Below are 18,270 nucleotides of genomic sequence, written 5' to 3' on the forward strand. Positions count from 1 at the left end.
GTAAATCAAAGATGTTTCTTGCAATTGCTTTAAATTTCATAGTTTTATGTCCACTGATATTTCTAAATCCGAATGGACATATTCTAAAAGTTAAACAAGACCCTGGTTTCAGGGTAAGCTCTGGTTTCAACATGCATGGAGGATTTAGTTGGTTGAGCTTCCAAAAATACAGATAAAGTATTTCGTGACGTCTCGAAGTCGAATGATAAATCAGACCCTGGTTGGGACGGTTTACTAGTGTCAGAGTCTCTAAGAATCTAAAGGAAAAGTAAAAATAAGTTGCAAAATTTCGAACGACAGTGTTAAAAGTCGTTTGCAGGCAGAGCGTTTATTGCCATACTCGTCAAACTCAATCTGGAACTCCAATTCCAGTTCCGGGATCCGGATTTTGGCATATGTAATTAGGTTGTTGTGCATCGACGTCTCAAATTAAAAGCATACACATTCGCACGGCTCGCCAAATAACCTTGGCACGTTCCACCAACGTCTGGTGGCCCCACGTCTGGTGGCCCCACACCTCTGGTGGCCCCTGTACCATTTTCTCCGCGGCAATACAACCTGTGATTACGAAACTTGGCAGGGATGTAGTCACGTGCCCTGTCAGTCACCCCAACGATTTTGGGCATGTGACGTCACATATCACGTGACTTGCTAAGATAACATTATCGCCAGTTTTTGAAATAAACCTTGCAACTTTGTCATTTTGTCGCGGAGAAAAAAAACAAAGCCATTTTACGACTGTGAAACCACAGGTAAAAAAAACAAAGGTATTTTATGACCGTGTTGCCACAGGTAACCCGCTAGGTTCTGTGATACAAATTTAAAAAGCCAGCTTAAAATTCGACGAACGGACTGACTGCTGAACTGATAATCTGGTAATACTACTCCTCTCCCACATGCGAAAAATTGATCTTAAAATTTATTCCGAAATTTTCTGTTACAGGTTCAGTTCAACAAAACCAAAATCTAGAAAGCGAAGGACTGGTTGTTTGGTCCGCTTGATTCTATGGATGCATCTTCCTCTCGTAAAATGCCAAAAATTCCTTGAAAAAGTTGGCATGGCGATTGCACGAAATCCTGGGTCAGCGGTACTTATACCTTTTTCATTAATGGCGATGAGCACCCTTGGATTTCTGCTCATGCAGCAAGCAAACCCATCCTACAGTCTTTTCTATCCTACTGAATCCCAATCCGAACAAGATTTGAACATTGTAAAACAACACTTTCCTTTCGAGAAAACCAGAAAGGAAGAACTCATTTTTACGCCGATGAAAGGATCCAATATTCTGAATGAAAACTGTCTGTTGGACGCGTTGAAAATTCACAATACGATTATCAATATTACAGGATTCAAAAGCCTTTGCGCTAAGAGTCAAGATAACAGAAACAATACCCAAAGTATTTGCATGATGAGAAACGTTCTCGAATTGTTTGACTTTAATCCTGATATGATAAAAAATTATTCCAGTGTACTTATCGACCAGTGGAATGGCAGATCAAAGTTACTTTCCAACGGACGAACATTACCCTTCGACAAAAATAAGATATTCGGCGAGTTTAAAATAAATTCTGACCCCGGTATTGGTGGTCCACCTGCGGTCTTTGCAACCGCGATAAAAATAACGTATTTCTTACACCAGCCACAGGGTTCGGCAGACAAAAATCAAATTCAGAACTGGGAGAGGAAGCTTATTTTAAAAGTAAAGTCAATGCAAAAAGAAATGTCCTGTGTGAACTTGTACGTCGCAACAGATACCGATATCTACGGCTACGGATATCAGCTTTTCGCTCCTCGTGTCCTACCTCTTATTATTTGCTTTCCTTCTCTCATCATTTTGACCTTTATATTGACTAAGCTATCGACCTCTACAACGGGAAGCATGTATATGTTTTTTTTGAGTGTTCTGTGCACTGGACTGTGTTTACTAAGCGCTGTTTCTATAGGGTTTCTATTCAGTGTGGCTTTCTCAAATGCAACCACCATAATACTTGTTTTCCTCGTCGGCAAAGGTTTAAGTGACGGACTGATGCTTATTCAAGAATTAGAATACCAAAGAAAGGTTCCGTCATTAATGCATCGTGTGGCTGGATGTCTGACTAAGATTGGTCTCATCCTTACCACTACAGCTATCTTTGATGCTGTGGTGTTAGGATTTGTAGTCATGACAAATTTCCGCGGCATAATGTATGCTTATGCTCTTGCACTGATTGCTACTGCTGTGGCCTATTTTTTATGTACGAGCTTTCTCGTAGGCCTTTATGTGCTGTGTTTAAAGAGATGCCCAGACTTTCTTAATGTCAGGCAGTGCTGCTCCGGTGCTTCCTGTAATGAAGAAATAGAGCCCTCAATAAATGACACCGATATCCAGAGCCTGGCAAGACCCCGGAAAGGAAGGCTCACAAGGTCCATGGAGATATACGCGAGAGCTTTAGTGAAGACTCATTTTCTAGTCATTGTCATCATTTTCAGCGTTGTTATAATTGCAGGCTGTATTTATATCCACCAAAAAACGGGGCCATTAAAGTATCAAGATAACGCTTTCATAGTTCACTCTGCGCATGTTTCTCGTTTTAAAGCCGTTGAAGCAAACCACTTTAAAGAAACAGACATTAACGTTATCCTCAATGGCCATATCGATTACGGAAAGGTTTCCATTCAAGATGACATAATCAAAATTTCAAACCAGCTGAGTGGCAAATACTACAGCAGGAGAAACGTTACTAACTGGCTATCACATCTGCTGTCATGGGCTTCAAAGGAACACGCCCCTTGCAAAGAGGACCAGTTTCGATCCTGCCTCCACAAATTTTTAGCGACTTCTAAAAACGCCGTCTTTCGAAATGATATAATATACGCAAACACTACCAAAACAGAAGGAGAATCAATTTTAATCTCTCGTTTCCACTTGTTCATGGAGCTCGATGGCAAATTTGAGAATGACAAACAGAAAGTTGCTGCATTACGTAAGGATTTAGACTCTATTGATGAATACGACCTAATAGCTGGTTCTAGTCATTTCTCACTAATTGACATGATATCGAAATTCCAAGACGAATGTACCAAAATTCTAGTGGTGGTAGCCTTAGCCATATTTTTATGCTCTCAACCACTTACCGCAAGTATACGTCTGGGAATACTCCAGGTGATGTCTTTCATTCTTCACGTAGTAGAAATGGTAGTACTCATACAGCTTTGGGACGTCCCTTTGAATCCAGTCACCTTTACCTGTTTGTTTATTGGCTTGATTTGGTCTCTTCACTTTAACATCCAAATCCTACAAGTGCGCGCAGTATCTACAGAGCAAACGACAAGAGAAAGAACAGTGGCGTCCTTGTCTTCAATTGGTCCAAGTATCGTTTGTGGAGTTTTGATTTCATGTGCTTGTTCTATTTCTCTTGCCTTTGTTTTACCACACTTGGATAAGATATTTCTATATGTGATTCCATTATTATTTGTATTCGTGCTCTTTCATACCTTAGCACTTTTACCAACAATTATGCTGCTATCTAGCAAGCCAGTCGAGAAGTGTACCGAAGCGATGACACTTGAAGAGTGGTTTGATTTAACGCAGCTTACGAAATCTGAAGATCAAACAGTGCTAGAAAACAACAACCACTTGGAAAACGAAAATAAGATTTCTAGCACACAAAATGTTAAGCCAACAGTGTCAGTCATTGGCATAAGCTGTAGGTTTCCACAAGCAAAAAACAAAGAGAAATTCTGGGAAATGCTTTCAAAGGGTCATTGCGGCGTAACCGAGTTTCCTTCTAATCGACCAGAAGAGTATAAAATGTTTCATTCGTTGTATCATCCCAAGCGCTTTGTCAAAGGAAGACTCTGCACCGTTGGTGGGGCTTTCCTGGAAGACATACGAGGATTTGATGCCGAATTCTTCAAGATTTCACCACAAGAAGCTCCTGCTATGGATCCTCAGCAACGGATACTTCTTCATGTCGTCTACGAAGCAATTGAAGATGCTGGGCTTCGATTAGAAGACCTACAAAAAGGCAAAACAGGAGTTTTTGTAGGAATAATGAACCTGGATTACGCTGCAAGAGTAATGCAGCGGGATAATTGCTATAACATGGATCAGTTTTATTCAACTGGCACAACATCATCCATTGCAGCAAATCGAATTTCCTTTTCCTTGAATCTGACTGGGCCAAGTCTTGCTGTGGACACAGCATGCTCATCTTCTCTTACAGCACTTAGGATTGCTCAAGATTGTCTTATCAACGGCCAGTGTGACGTAGCAATCGTCTGTGCTCCTAACATTATTCTAGATCCTGCAGTACAGATGACATTTAGTATTGGTGGTCTTCTTGCTCCAGATGGCCGTTGCAAGTGTTTTGACGCTTCTGCCGATGGTTATGGACGAGGCGAAGGCTTCGTGGCTGTTATTCTAAAGGTTACACAGATTTCATTAGCTGATAATGATGACATTTACTGCGAGATTTTAGCTTCTGGTATGAACAACGACGGACAAAATGCCGTTCCAATTACTGCTCCAAGCCCTAAAACGCAGGCAGAACTATCAAAGTCAGTTCTCGAAGAGACTGGACTTGATGCAGCTGACATCGAGTACGTCGAAGCCCATGGGACTGGAACCGCTATTGGAGACTTCGTAGAAGCGTCCTCTATAGCCAGCACATACTGTGACAAGAATACTATAAGCCAAAGAATTCTTCGCGTTGGATCGGTCAAGTCAAACCTTAACCATACAGAGTCCGCATCAGGGCTAGCAGGGCTTATTAAAGTGTCATTGATGATCAAGAGGGGTATGTTTCTTCCAACCATTAACATCAAAAACTTGAATCCAAGACTTAAGCTCACTGACAAAGGAATGATAGTTCAGGAGGCTCTAGAAGAATGGAAAACGGCCCAAGGAAAACGTCGGACAGCCGCTCTGAGTTCTTACGGTTACGGGGGGTCGAATGTGCATGCCATACTTAGAGAAGTTTTACAAGAAAAGAAGCCAAAACAAACCACTTGTGATCAGATAACCAAAGATTGTTTTATCTTGACTTTATCAGCCCCATCTGAAGATGGCCTTGTGAACGTTGTAAAGCACTTTGAGCCCTGGTTGAGAGAACAGCCAGAAACAAGCGAATTCAAGCTCAACTTGTCTTATTCGCTCATTGAAAGGCGAAGCCATCATGAACAACGCCTGGCTGTTGTATTCAACACTCTTTCCGATGCTGCAGACTCGCTTTGTTCGTTTGCAAATAAAACCTTAAGAAAGGAATCACATATTATCTCTGGAGCTGCAAACAACAATAGCCAAAACCTCTTGTTCGTATTTGGAGGACAAGGTACCAACTGGAGTGGTATGGGAAGAGAAGTGATGCATTCAGAGCCAATATTCAATGAAGCCATTGTTAAAATTGACAAAATTGTCAAGGATGCTGGAGAAAAGTGGTCGTTAATCGAAGAGCTCTCCTTGAACGAGAAAGAGACAAGAGTGAAGGGTACCATAGTTGGGGAGGTTGCCACCTTTGCCATTCAATATGCTACCTCAAAGCTACTTGAGTCGTGGGGAATCCTACCGTCAGCTGTAGTGGGACACAGCCTCGGAGAGGTGGCTGCAGCCTGCGTAGCAGGAGCCCTTACGTTGGAGGCGGCAGTGAAAATTGTCTTGGTGCGATCGAAGTGTCATGAGAGGTGTTCAACGAAAGGTTCAATGGCTGCAGTTGGACTATCACAGGATGAAACTCAGGAACTGATAATAAAGCTGAAACTGGAGAACATAGTTTGTGTTGCTGCAGTGAATGACTATGAAAATGTTACCATTTCTGGCGATGCTGATGCTGTAGAAAGTATTGGAAACCATCTTAAACTTAATCATCCTAGCGTGTTTTGGAAGAAGCTGTCAACTCTTCGAGCTTTTCACAGCTACCAAATTGACGCCATCAAGAAAATATTCGTTGAAGACATTAAAAGCTTAAAAATCAAGCCGAGAACGCTACGGATACCTATGTACTCCACTGTACATGGTGATCAAGTACTAGGCAAACAGATTGACGAGGAATATTGGTGGAACAATATGAGAAAACCTGTTGTCTTCTATCATGCCATGAAAAACGCTCTCAAAGATGGTTTGAAGATGGTAATTGAAATCAGTCCCCAGACAGCTCTGAGACATTACATTCACAATATCTCAGTGAGAGTAACTGCGTCCTCCAACAGTCCTGTCATACACTTTGGGGCGTTTCCAAAAAAGTCAGTAAAAGACCAGCTTGCAGAGTTTTTGAAGAATACGATTTGTAAACTCTACGTCTTTGGCTATCCCGTTCTTTGGTCCAGCTTCCTCGGGCAAGAACCTCGACAATTTGTGCGATTTCCCACATACCCCTGGCAGGAGAAACGTTTTTGGTACAGAAATAATCCTCCTTCAAACACCGTTCGTTCTTTAGAACCCACCAACGACGTTCATCCGAGACATCCTTTTTTAGCTGAGGTCAGAATTACGGAGCAATTTTCTGGTATTCAATGCTGGGAAACAGAGATTGATCTTCACAGGTTTCCCACGTTTAAAGACCACGTTATCATTCAAGGAGGGCCAGTACTTCCTGGATCATCATTTGTCGAGATGGCCATTGCAATGGCCTACGAAAGGTTCCATTGTTCTGAAGGCTTACAAATCACAAATGTACGCTTCACAAACCTGCTCACACTACCAGAGAGCCAAGTACGTCTGCTGAGACTTAGACTGGAGACGAATGACAGTACTACAGAAGCAAACTTTTCTGTTGTCAGTGTACATCCTGAAGACGGCACAGAAATGGTGCTAGCAACTGGAGGGATTGTTGCTGACTCTTCTGCAAACTATCCTGATTGTTTGAGCAGAGGTCAGTAAATCCTAACTATATGATCATGAAATAAAACTGAAATACCTGAATAAAAATACCTGCACTGATCTATATTATATGCTATATACCACAAACTGTCATCTTCATGGTTATAATACATTGCTTCTTCAAACTTCTGTTTGTTTTTAACATTTATTTTGTCTACCTTTCGACTTACACGGTCAACTTCACGGCAGAGTCATTTCATCTTTATTTTGCATTTAAGTGAAGACGCTAATTAAAATGCAAAAGATCAAAATCATTGGTTATCCAGAATATTGGGTAGGAGGTAATCATAAATTGTAGTTCTTAACAGTTGTGGTGAAAATCAGTATTCATCTTCTGCTCTTTACTTCACACCGTGGATAATTGATTTCGTTCTTGATTTCAGCAGGTCAGTCATCAAATCCTGAAGCGCTAACAGAACAAACCCTCGATCCTGCACTCCAGAAGATAATATCGTCTATGGATGAGGTCCCACTTTCCACAATCCGACATGTGACAGAGAAATTTGGCTTTGACTTTGGCCCTTGTTATTCACTACTTAGAAGAGTTTGGCGCCAAGGGGACCGGGCATTGTGCGTGCTGGAAATGGATGGTCCATTTGCTTCCGAGATACCCATGTATGTGATACATCCAGCGTTTGTCGATGCATGCTTCCAGGTTCGTTAAATATACCTTTGACTTTATCAAGCCAAATTATTTGTTTGACCCGAGGGGAAGTTTTTCCCTCAGTATTCTTGTTTTCTAATTAACGTAGCAAACCAAGCCGAGTTTTAGAGTGCGACGCGCGAAAATATGACCAAATTTAATTTATTCACATGCTTCCATGCACGAGCTTTTTGCTGCCAAACGAGCTTTTACATGCCTTATTTGATAAAAATAGCCATCTTTGCATTGAAATATTCCCGTGCATAAAATCATACGATTCATACATTATCGCTGGCGGTCACACTTTTGCACATCGCGCTGTAAGTATATAGTGGCCCGGAACTGAAGCGAATGCTAAAACTTTGGTTAAAAGAATAAGAAGTGGGGATAGAAGAGTAGATAGATTTTACCCTTGATATTTCACAAACTAAAAGCCCTTCATATTTTTCTCAATTTAGACTGCAGTTGCAGTTGAAGATGACGAACCGGACCAAGAAACAAAAAGTATTTCGGTTCCAATCGGAGTGCAGAATTTTACCGTGATTGATTCAAGGATCCCCAAAACCACATATTGTCACGTGGCTAAAAGTGAGTCTGGGAACATCACCACTTATGACATGAGGCTGGTTGATGCTTTTGGAAAAGTTTATGTCACTATCGAAAAGTTTCAATCCACCGACATCACAAATCTTGTCAGGTCACCTAAACTATGCGACGTGTGCTATCAAACCGAATGGATTGCCTCAGAATTAAGAGAGACTGGGAGCTTCCTTGATTTTTCGAAATGCCTTATTGTGGTGTTAAATGATAATCATGGCATTGCGAGTTCATTTGCGAAGAAGTTTACGACGAGTGTTACAGCCAAGGTGCGTAAATAACAACCTTCCCTTCTTGTATACAGTTATTTAGAAAAGGTTGGTGAAGGTTTTGTTACATATTGCTGCACACCAACAGTTACACTATTGGCGATGCAAGCAGAGAAATGTCTCAACAATATAGGATCTTCCCAAAGTTTTTCTATATGTTTTTCCGGCATATTTTCTTTTGTGCCAATATTATTTACATATTGTCCACTCATACAAACGTATTCCCAAGTCTGAGCTATGCTTTTAAAGGGTGTAAATGAGAATCACTAGTGCCTACGAAGTACAGCCCAAAATGCATGTTACAAGACTACTTGCTTATCGGCAGCACCTCATTTTAGTTTATTTTATGCAAGTTTGACTAAGTCTCGTAATTTTTAGCTTTTATCTTCATAATCATGAATGTATGACGATTTGCTTTTAAGGTCGTACCGATTGAGTTACCTGAAGATACCAAAATCCAAGCATTGGCTGACATTTTGCGAGCAGCTTTGCCAGCCCCAGACGACACGTTCTTCTCTAAGCTGATCGTCATAAACTTTACGCCACTACAAGTCAACTCAAATCTTTCAAATATTGAGAGCATCGACAAGAGTCAAGAACTTGCATTCATGAACTCTGTGGAGGTCCTGAAGATCCTCGTGGAAGTTCAGAGCCAGTTGCCAAACATTAATTCCTGTCAATTTGTCGCTGTCAGTTGCTGTGCTCAGATAATCACCGGCATGGAAGACACATCATTACCTTCGGGGTCCACAGTTTGGGGTTTGTGCAGAACGGCATCCCTCGAAATTCCTAAACTCAGAACAACTATTATTGACCTCTGCAAAGCGAACGACACAGAATTAGATCTCCTTGTAGAAGAGATCAAGGTAGGCTAAGTCAATAAGGCTCAGGTTAAACTACGAACTTCACATGGGCCGAACTTAATTGAAACAATGGATATTAAGGCGGTCTTCCTTGATGTCATTAGGTTCGGCTCATGTGGAGTTTGACGTTTGACATGAGCCTGAGTTGTTCCAGTGAATACAATGGGATGATTTAACCTCATTTTAAGTGCGCGCGGGGCTAAAACATATCTCAATCAGTAAATACAGAAAATGATTCTAGTCTTTAATATGCATGGTTTTCACTTGTCAAACAGTATAAAATTAACTAAGTTCTTTCTGTTACCTTAGAACAATGGAGCAGAGGATGAAATAGCATTCAGAGATGGAAAAAGACTTGTCAACCGTCTCACAAGAATCAAATCTGAAACTCAAGTTGTAAGTGAAGATTTGCCTCAAACGCTTAAAGTCGATGCCAGTCTGGTATATGCATTACTTCATCCAAGCAAAGAGAAGATTTGTCTAAAATATGGCACTAGAAGTTGTCCCGTAAATGAAGATGAATTAGAAATTGCAGTGAGTCATTTCTGGATTCCACCGAACATCGAAGGCCGTCTGAAAAGTGGAAGCGAGTATTTTGGATTTTCAGGTCAAATCATCAACTCAGGATTGAAAACTGGGGAGTTTGTTTTTGGAGCCTCACAACAGCAGCGGCTTAGCAACATCCTTCAAGTCAACCAGTCCGAGGTTATCCCAAAACCTGAACATTTACAATTGAGCCCACAACAAGCTGCAACTTTGCCCAGCTGTCTAACCCTAGCACATTATGCGCTTCAACAAGCAACAATCGGCGCGAAAGTGGGTGGAACAATTATTATCAACGAAGCTAATCGGGATCTGGGCATTGCAGGTTTGCTTGTAGCTCGAGCATTAGGATTTTCGGTGTTCTCTACGTCTTCAGAGCCACGACTAGAGGTTTCAAAACGTCTTCTAGAGAAATATGGAGCCGTTGTAGTGACTGATTCACAATATGCAGGTATTATTAAAATTATCATCATCATTATGTACCAATTAGCCTCGGACAGCTTTTCAGTTCCAATGTGTACAGCTACTTAATATATGATGAAACTTATACTAAATTTGACATAATTTTAATGATTTGCTTAAAGAATTTCCAAGACAATATTCAAGTACAGTAGAAGCTTCCATCTTCTTCTACAAGCCTCAACCAAACAGCATACGAAAGAGCTGTAACCTTCTGAGACCAGGAGGCAAAATTGTAATGCTTGGAGAAACATTCCATGGCAACGTGATGATCCCCTCGGATAAATGCATTTCGTATCAGAGGATATCCTACAATGACATACTGCAGCCTCTAGGGAAATTCAAAGAAATGTGGTCTAACTGCTTGAAGTTATTGCAGAGTTCAGGTATCGAAAAGCAGGTCCTTGGTATTGAACAGGAAGAAACTAGCGTCTTTGATATCTTAGGAGTTAGCTTGGATCAAGGTGCAGAGAGCAAAAAAAGTTTTGCTAAACCAGAAACTGCAAGCGCAGATACCATATGTAATCTCATCACTGATTTCCTATCAGACGAAATAAGTTCTACTAGGAGTGAGCTGAATCCGACTGTGTCAATGAACATGTCGTTTTCCTCCTTTACGTTTATCGAAAAGGAAAAGAAACCAAACAACGCACAGGTGTTGCCAGTTGGCTTCGATCAATATGGGCTGAAGCGTAATCGTACTTACATGGTTGTTGGGGGAGTAAGAGGGTTTGGTTTTGAGGTTGCACGCTGGATGGCACAGAAAGGTAAATTTGTTTTAAGGTGCTTCTCAGCATCATTAAGGCATGGCTCTCAGATGAAAAACTGTTTCGCTATATCATAGCCAGTTTTCTACGAATCTTCCCCAAACTTGGCAAGTTAATGTCTTTTGTGAAAAGAAGGAACCTTAGAGCCTTGGTTACCATGGAAACTAAATCACGTGACCACAAGGCCGCCATCTTGGATTTTTAAACAAATCGTTTGTAGTCGTATTGAAACTACTTCAAAAGTCCTGAAAATCCATATTCCTTTTTATATTTGCAATACCTATATGGATCTAATTGGATATCTTGGAAGTTATATTAAGTTTAATTTTTAGAATATTTTCTGTATTTTCCAAAAAATTAAAAATATTCTAAAAATTAAACTTAATATGATTTCCAAGATATCCAATTAGATCCATATAGGTATTGCAAATATAAAAAGGAATATGGATTTTCAGGACTTTTGAAGTAGTTTCAATACGACTACAAACGATTTGTTTAAAAAATCCAAGATGGCGGCCTTGTGGTCACATGACCTGGTTTCCATGGTAACAGATATGCGGTAATTGCTTGCCTTGAAGAATTACTACTACGAGCCAAATTTGGGAAAGATTCATAGTAAACTGTCAAAGATATGAATAAATAACTGATTTTCCATCACTTCCTCAAAAGAGCCATGCCTTAATGGTGCTGAGTTCCACTAAAGATAATATTCCTTGCAACTAATCTCGCATATTTGTATCTCCGCCAACTTCTCACAACTGCGACAACACGCTACATCAGAATTGCAAGCTGATTAGGCAAGTTATGCTTAAGAATTTCTCGTGCAACTTGAGAACATTGATGTTTTAATGTAATGCGCCTAAACAAATAAGTTATTATCATCATCATCATCATTACTTGTCTTGCAACGAAATCGTTGACAAGTTGCTAAATTTCCTAGTGTAACATTGCCAGGATAACAATATAAGAATATGACATCACAATCTTAATGATTATAAATTCATGTGCTTCTTTGAAGGAGCTGGCACCATTGTCCTTGTAGCTCGATCCGTCCCTTCGAGTTCAAAACTGCAGGAAGTTTCTTTACTAGAAAAAGAAACTGGCGCAAAAATAAAGATTTTCCAAGCTGATGCGTCCAGTTGAGCAAATGCAGGCTCTTTATGCAGATAAACTTGTACAGTTACCCAGCATGGCAGGGATTGTCTTAACGGCAATGGTGCTACACGACCAGCTCATTTCACAAGTTGACAGTGACTCTTTCTATAAAGTCATGGCACCAAAAGTTACTGGTAAAATGTTCAAAAATTTTGTAATAAAACATAAGTTACATTAAAACACGTCTAAACAAAAAAAGAAGAAGAAAAAAAGATTTTGAAAGAAAGAAAGGAAGGAAGGAAGGAAGGAAGGAAGGAAGGAAGGAAGGAAGAAAGAAAGAAAAGACGGGAGAAAAGTAAGAAAACGAATATGGATCTCGAAATAGCTGTAATCGTATTTCACTTTTTCTTCACAGGTGCATCGATACTTCATGAAATGAGTTTAAAAATGGACCTGGATTTTTTTATTCTGTTTTCGTCGATTGCGTCTTTGCTTGGTAACCCTGGGCAGGCATCTTACTCAGCAGCCAATGCATTCCTTGACAGCCTCGCATGTTACAGAAGACGTGTCCTTGGATTACCAGCTCTTTCAATCAACTGGGGACCAATTCAGGGAGCTGGAGTCTTGCAAAGACAAGAAGATATTGCAAAAATGCTTTCCAGGGCTGGATACAGGATGACGGATGCCCAAACAGGCAAGTCATCCACTCTAATATAGTTTATCTCCAATTTTTTATGTCATAACAACAAACGTTTCGTCCATGAAGAAATGATGTATACTTTTGCAAGTAACTGATTCAGATTTTTGAATGCATTTGAAATTCTTTTTGTTTCGCATACCAGCAAATGTAATTGCTATACATGTGCTTCTCATTGAAAAGCGTAAAGTTATATAACAAGACACCCTAACAGCTATTCTGTCTACAAATGTTCCAGTAGTTGCCCCCTTGGCATCCCATGATAATGTCTAAATTAAAAAAAAATAGAATTTAAGATGTCTGCCATATTGGTATAAAAGATCTAATCGTTCCACTTTTCATGTTTCCCTTGCCAGGTGTGAAGTTCATGGAAGAAATCCTTATCAAATACCCACTTGTTTGTCAGCTCGGTTTATTTGATGCAGACTGGTCACGGCTAATGGAGACATCCGTTGCACTTAAAAACTCAGCTCGCTTTACAGCAATCAAGGAAGAAGTTGACGTACAAAGGACCCATCAAGATATGGACTCTCTCGGTCCAAGGATAATAATGGAGAGCGACCATAAGAAGAAACAGTCTATGGTCGAAGAATATGTTTATGAGATCATTTCTCAGTGGGTCGGAGTGTCTCCTTCAGAAATCGACCTTAACACCAGCTTATACAGCTATGGATTGGACTCTTTCTTCGGTCTGACGTTGAAGATGCAGCTCGAGACAACATTACAAGTTTCCTTTGAGGTTAGCCTATATACTGTTTCGTTCGAGGTTAGCTTATATAGTACTCATTCTTTATATAGATACAAACCAGTCTAAGTAACGCTACTCAGGGGAAAAAGCGTACGTCGCGTGATGATGGTAGCGGCGGCCAGGGTCAAACAAACTAAGTCAAACAAACTAAGGTGGCTACTGCATGACTATTGCTTATTGTCCTGCATACGCGAGATTGGGGATTGGGGCAGGTCTTGTGGTTTTCCTCCCCATTCCCCTCACGATCAATATTGATTTTCCAAAGTCTCATTTCCAGTTGGAACCATCGTGAAAATTAAGGTCCCCACTACTTTCACGTAAACGAGAAGCACAGAAATAATAAATATTTTAATTATCTATTATTTTTTAAATATCTTTTTAAATCGAAGGCCTTCTACTTCATGCAACACGACACTACTCCCGCCAAGGTTGTACAAGACGTGCTCACCAAATTACAAGTTCAGAGTCAATCAAACTCCAGTCCTTCTAATAAAGAGGGTTCGAATACTACGCAAGAAAATACAGACGCAGTCACTCATGACGATGATGAAACAACGAGTGAAACGTACCCAAAGGACGAGAGCTGTCCGACAGCAACCTATCAGGTTATGCCTCTTTTCACGCCTAAAGGAGCGAAGGTCATGTTTTTCTGTATTCACCCTGCTGGACGGTATGCCATGAACCTTATACCAATCTCAGCAGCATTTAAGACACAGGTTTGTTGTACAAAATATGCAGAACCTTATACACTATTTTCAAAATATAGTATAGCTTAAGTAGTACTCGCCATCTGATTAGTCGAAGAACTGTGTTTTAATAGGACAGTTGATAGATAGATAATTTGTAACACCGTATGGTATGTAAAAATGAAACTGACGTTTCGGACGTTAGTCCTTCATCGGAGATGAACTATCTATCAACTGTTTTACTGAAAACACCGACGCAGTTTACACTAGTTTTCACTAGTTTTCCACCTTATTCATGTGTTTTAATAGGGATGAGAGCACTGTTGCTAACGCCATCTGCTCGCGCGCTGCAAACTTTGCAACCAGATTTCAAAACCACAACGTTTCTTCTATCTTGCTTTTTCTTGCGATATTGTTACAGAACCTTATCTCTTTCTTCGCAATTGGATACACCGACCCTACAATGACCGGTGATAACAGAAGTGTAAATGAACTCGCGCGAAGTTATGTCAAAATGATCAAGCAAGTCCAACGTCGTGGTCCTTATTTTCTGGGAGGCCAGTCCTTTGGAGGACTCGTAGCGTATGAAATGGCAAGTATTCTAATAGAGGAGGGAGAAGAGATTTCTTTCGTGGCAATGATTGACACATTTCCATGGGAAATGCAGAACCGGTCTGGTGCTGCACGGCTTGAAATTTTGTTTCGAGGCAGAAAGCTGGAAGATATGATGGAAGACCTTTTCCAGGTAAATAAACGTATTCAAAGTTCTTGATAATAGCCAACTTTCGAAATATGCTTCGCTTGTCAAGCACAAAGGTTTCAATGTTTGGCTTCGTGCATAATGCTCAGTAATTCGTGATAGGAGTAAAGAATAAATTTAATTTCGCACGTAGCCTCGTACTACAACCTTTGCGTGTGACAAGCGAAGCATATCTCGGTAGTGGACTATTTGCGATATAATGCTCAAGCTCATTCAACAGCTGTTTATTTAGACTGATTACCTATCATGTCCCACAGGAAGCCATGAAAGGCGTTTTCGACAGCGTCACACTACATTTTTTTTTTTCATTTTTCTTCTTCTTTATTTTGTGAACAATAATCACTGAAACATCTTTCAGGCAACGTTTGAACAAGTTTTGTCCAAGCTCGCATCTCAAACACTGAACATCCCGCCTGAGGAATACGAGAAACAAAGAAAAAGAAAGACGCAAAACCAGACAATTGAATTTCTACAAAACAAAGCAAGGGAACTTGACATACCTTTGTACGATATCAGGCGGTTGAAGGAGGCACTGCATCAAGATAATCAGCTGGCTACTCGAAAACATCGCGAATGGAAACCTGGGGCGGTAAGGCAATATAACACTTTATATGACTTAATCATAGATAATATTAACTATGATTAGGTGTATCTATTAACTATGGTCTAATATAGCCTCCTCAGTCGCAGGCTACTCGCTGGGGTTTGTGTGGCGGTTCGAGATGGATGGGTTTCCTGTGGTGAAAACGAGGAAGGGTACTAGTCCAGAAATTGTAGAAGAAATTGTACTCAAGAGAATGACATGGGGTATGAAATGACACTGAAAAAACAAACAACAAAAAAACAAACAAAAAAACAAAAAAACAAAAAAAACAAAAAAACAAAACAAAACAAAACAAAACAAAACAAAACAAAAAAACAAAAAAACAAAAAACAAAAAATAGAAAGAAAAAAAATCAAAGAACAAACAAACAATGAAAAACACACTCATACACCAAATATAACAATAACAAATTCACCTAGATATTCAATTCTTCCCCGCAGGTACACTACAAAGGTCCAATTGCATTTTTAAAAAGCGCTGATCAGCGATACACTCCCATTAAACCATTGCAAGAAAGCTCAGACGACGCATGGTCCTTGCTCGTGGATGGTAACATTGATGTGTACGTGTGTCCTGGTGATCACTTGGCTCTAAGTGAGCCTGAAGATGCCCTAGTAACGGGAAGTATCCTAGCAAACACCATTGCAGTAACCTATCGTAACCAGTTTGGACAGATATCTTACTTGGCGAGAACCTACAAACAGAAAAAAGCTACTGAAAGATTTAAGCATGGAGTCCAAGCTTTTCTGCATTCTAGAAAAGGTAAAATAAATTGTCCTTGTTTTACGAGGATAGCACTTCATAGCCAGTGGCTAACAAGCTTGTGGTACTCCTTCCATAACTGAATTGGAATTTAGGAGTTGATTTTAATGGAGGGAGGAAATAAAACCCGGGGGGAGGGGGGTAACCCTCAAAGCACAGACGAGAACCTTTATATCCGCTGTCATGCTCATGAACGTATTAATAAATCAATAATCGGTTCAAGAGAAAATGAAAATGAAAATGAAAATGATTTTACGATTTTATGTTTTTATGTTTTTAGGATTCAAAGCTCCAAAATTTGGTAAAGTGTACCTTTTGGAGCAGAAAAGGACGCTGGTATTTCAGCCTCTGACAACGAATGCAAAGAAGGGCAAAAAAACAGAGAAAGAAACTGGGAAAAGGAGTGAAAAAGTCATTGAAATAGCAGGTATAGTAAATGATAATAACGGGATTCAAGTTTTCTATCAAATACAGTGGAAAGGATCACGTGACCTATCCGTGCACAATACTTGTTTCATGACACATGCCACTCATAGACGTTTCACGTTTTATTTACCTCAGAGCTCACCAATGTCCAGCCCGGAAGGTACGTGGCAAAGACATTGAAAAGCATCACCCAAGCAAGGGAGGTCAGTGGTCATCGGACAGGGGATCTTAACTTGATCATTGCCTTGGTTATGTCTTCACATCGAGTCTATAGCTTCGAGTTGCTGAATTTAGCTGACTTGAAGGACTTCATCCAGATGATGGAAGCCTTGTTGGTTGTGTCATTGGTGCAAAAGTGACGGGATTCACTGTCACCTCATTTAAATAGCAAGAACTACTTACACGGTATCTATCCGTTGTATTCCTAAGTCGTAAGTCGTCGTAAGCCGTCGTAAGTCGTAAGCCGTCGTAAGTCTGAAGAATCATATTTACTACAGCCTTGTGCAAAAAACTTTGACCCTTTACATTTGTAACGCATGTATTAAACAAGTATATCAAAAGTATATCAGAAATTATGGGATATCATCCCCGGTAATTTTTTTTCGGGAAGCCCTAATGATAGACAACTTAAAATATTAGGGATATCCCATAATTTTATAACTTGATGTGTCCACTCAAGGTGTATTGCGTGAATAGAACGTTTGCATGATGGCGTCATTTGACTCCCACTACCATAATACTTCATAATGCTTCGCGAATTTTAATTCTCTGCATTGTTCTTGCCCTTAAACACGGTACTGCTATGAAAAACCTTTTAGCTTAAGTAGAGGAAGGAGATTACTGAATTTTAGCCTGTGAAACCAAGGAGGTTTCACCACCTCCCGGGTAAAACCAAGTGAACAGGAAAAAATAGTATTAAGGCTGCATTCATAACACATCCCCCTTAAAGTCATGCAAAAAAATACGATCCTCCCGAAGCAAGGCTTGTAGCTTCTTCCAACAATTGTGCATCACCCCCATTTTTCTGATAAAAATTTGCTCATCCCCCCCCTTTTTCCTACCAAAATTTTCCCGATCCCCACTCAATTTCACCTCCCCCCCCCCTGCCATGCATTATGAATGCAGCCTAAGAAAAATTAATAAGGAATGATGAAATAAAATGTCTCTAAAGAGCGTCCTACAGGCTGATGAAATATACGTAAAAATAAATTGTAGCTCAAAAATAAAATAAAATCAATAATTACTCAGGATTGATACTGAATTGATTTTGTTGCCGAAATGGTGCACAATAACATTTCCTGAATAATTCCTGATTAACTGAATAATTAGTATTTTAAAGATATAGATACAAAAGAAACTCATAAGGGGGTTGTATTAAACCGCTTTCAGTTTCTGGATACACATTATTTGATTCTAAAGCCCCCTAGTTTGTTTTATTATATAGCAACAAGGTAATATCAAAAATGTCTCTGTCTATACCTTCAAGTGAAATAA

At 40.0% G+C, this 18,270-nt stretch overlaps 1 protein-coding gene across 1 annotated transcript in view; it reads left to right on the plus strand.

The window, feature by feature from the left end:
• Window positions 1-18,268, plus strand: part of LOC116302983 (uncharacterized) — a 38,565-nt gene extending 20,297 nt beyond the window's left edge. Inside the window, 16 exon segments of the mRNA XM_089023981.1 lie at window positions 944-6,849; window positions 7,241-7,512; window positions 7,959-8,366; window positions 8,789-9,232; window positions 9,539-10,223; window positions 10,357-10,998; window positions 12,017-12,137; window positions 12,139-12,287; window positions 12,509-12,787; window positions 13,147-13,529; window positions 13,928-14,254; window positions 14,646-14,969; window positions 15,343-15,573; window positions 16,029-16,350; window positions 16,631-16,777; window positions 16,912-18,268. Of these exon segments, the coding sequence (XP_088880107.1) occupies window positions 944-6,849; window positions 7,241-7,512; window positions 7,959-8,366; window positions 8,789-9,232; window positions 9,539-10,223; window positions 10,357-10,998; window positions 12,017-12,137; window positions 12,139-12,287; window positions 12,509-12,787; window positions 13,147-13,529; window positions 13,928-14,254; window positions 14,646-14,969; window positions 15,343-15,573; window positions 16,029-16,350; window positions 16,631-16,777; window positions 16,912-17,135 (10,864 nt within the window). The 3' untranslated portion in view covers window positions 17,136-18,268.
• The last annotated feature ends 2 nt before the right edge of the window (window positions 18,269-18,270 follow it).

Source organism: Actinia tenebrosa, unplaced genomic scaffold (genome assembly GCF_029948245.1).
Source record: "Actinia tenebrosa isolate PJP-AT-01 unplaced genomic scaffold, QUT_ActTen_1.0 PGA_scaffold8__29_contigs__length_14323225, whole genome shotgun sequence".
NCBI classification, from domain to species: Eukaryota; Metazoa; Cnidaria; class Anthozoa; order Actiniaria; family Actiniidae; genus Actinia; species Actinia tenebrosa.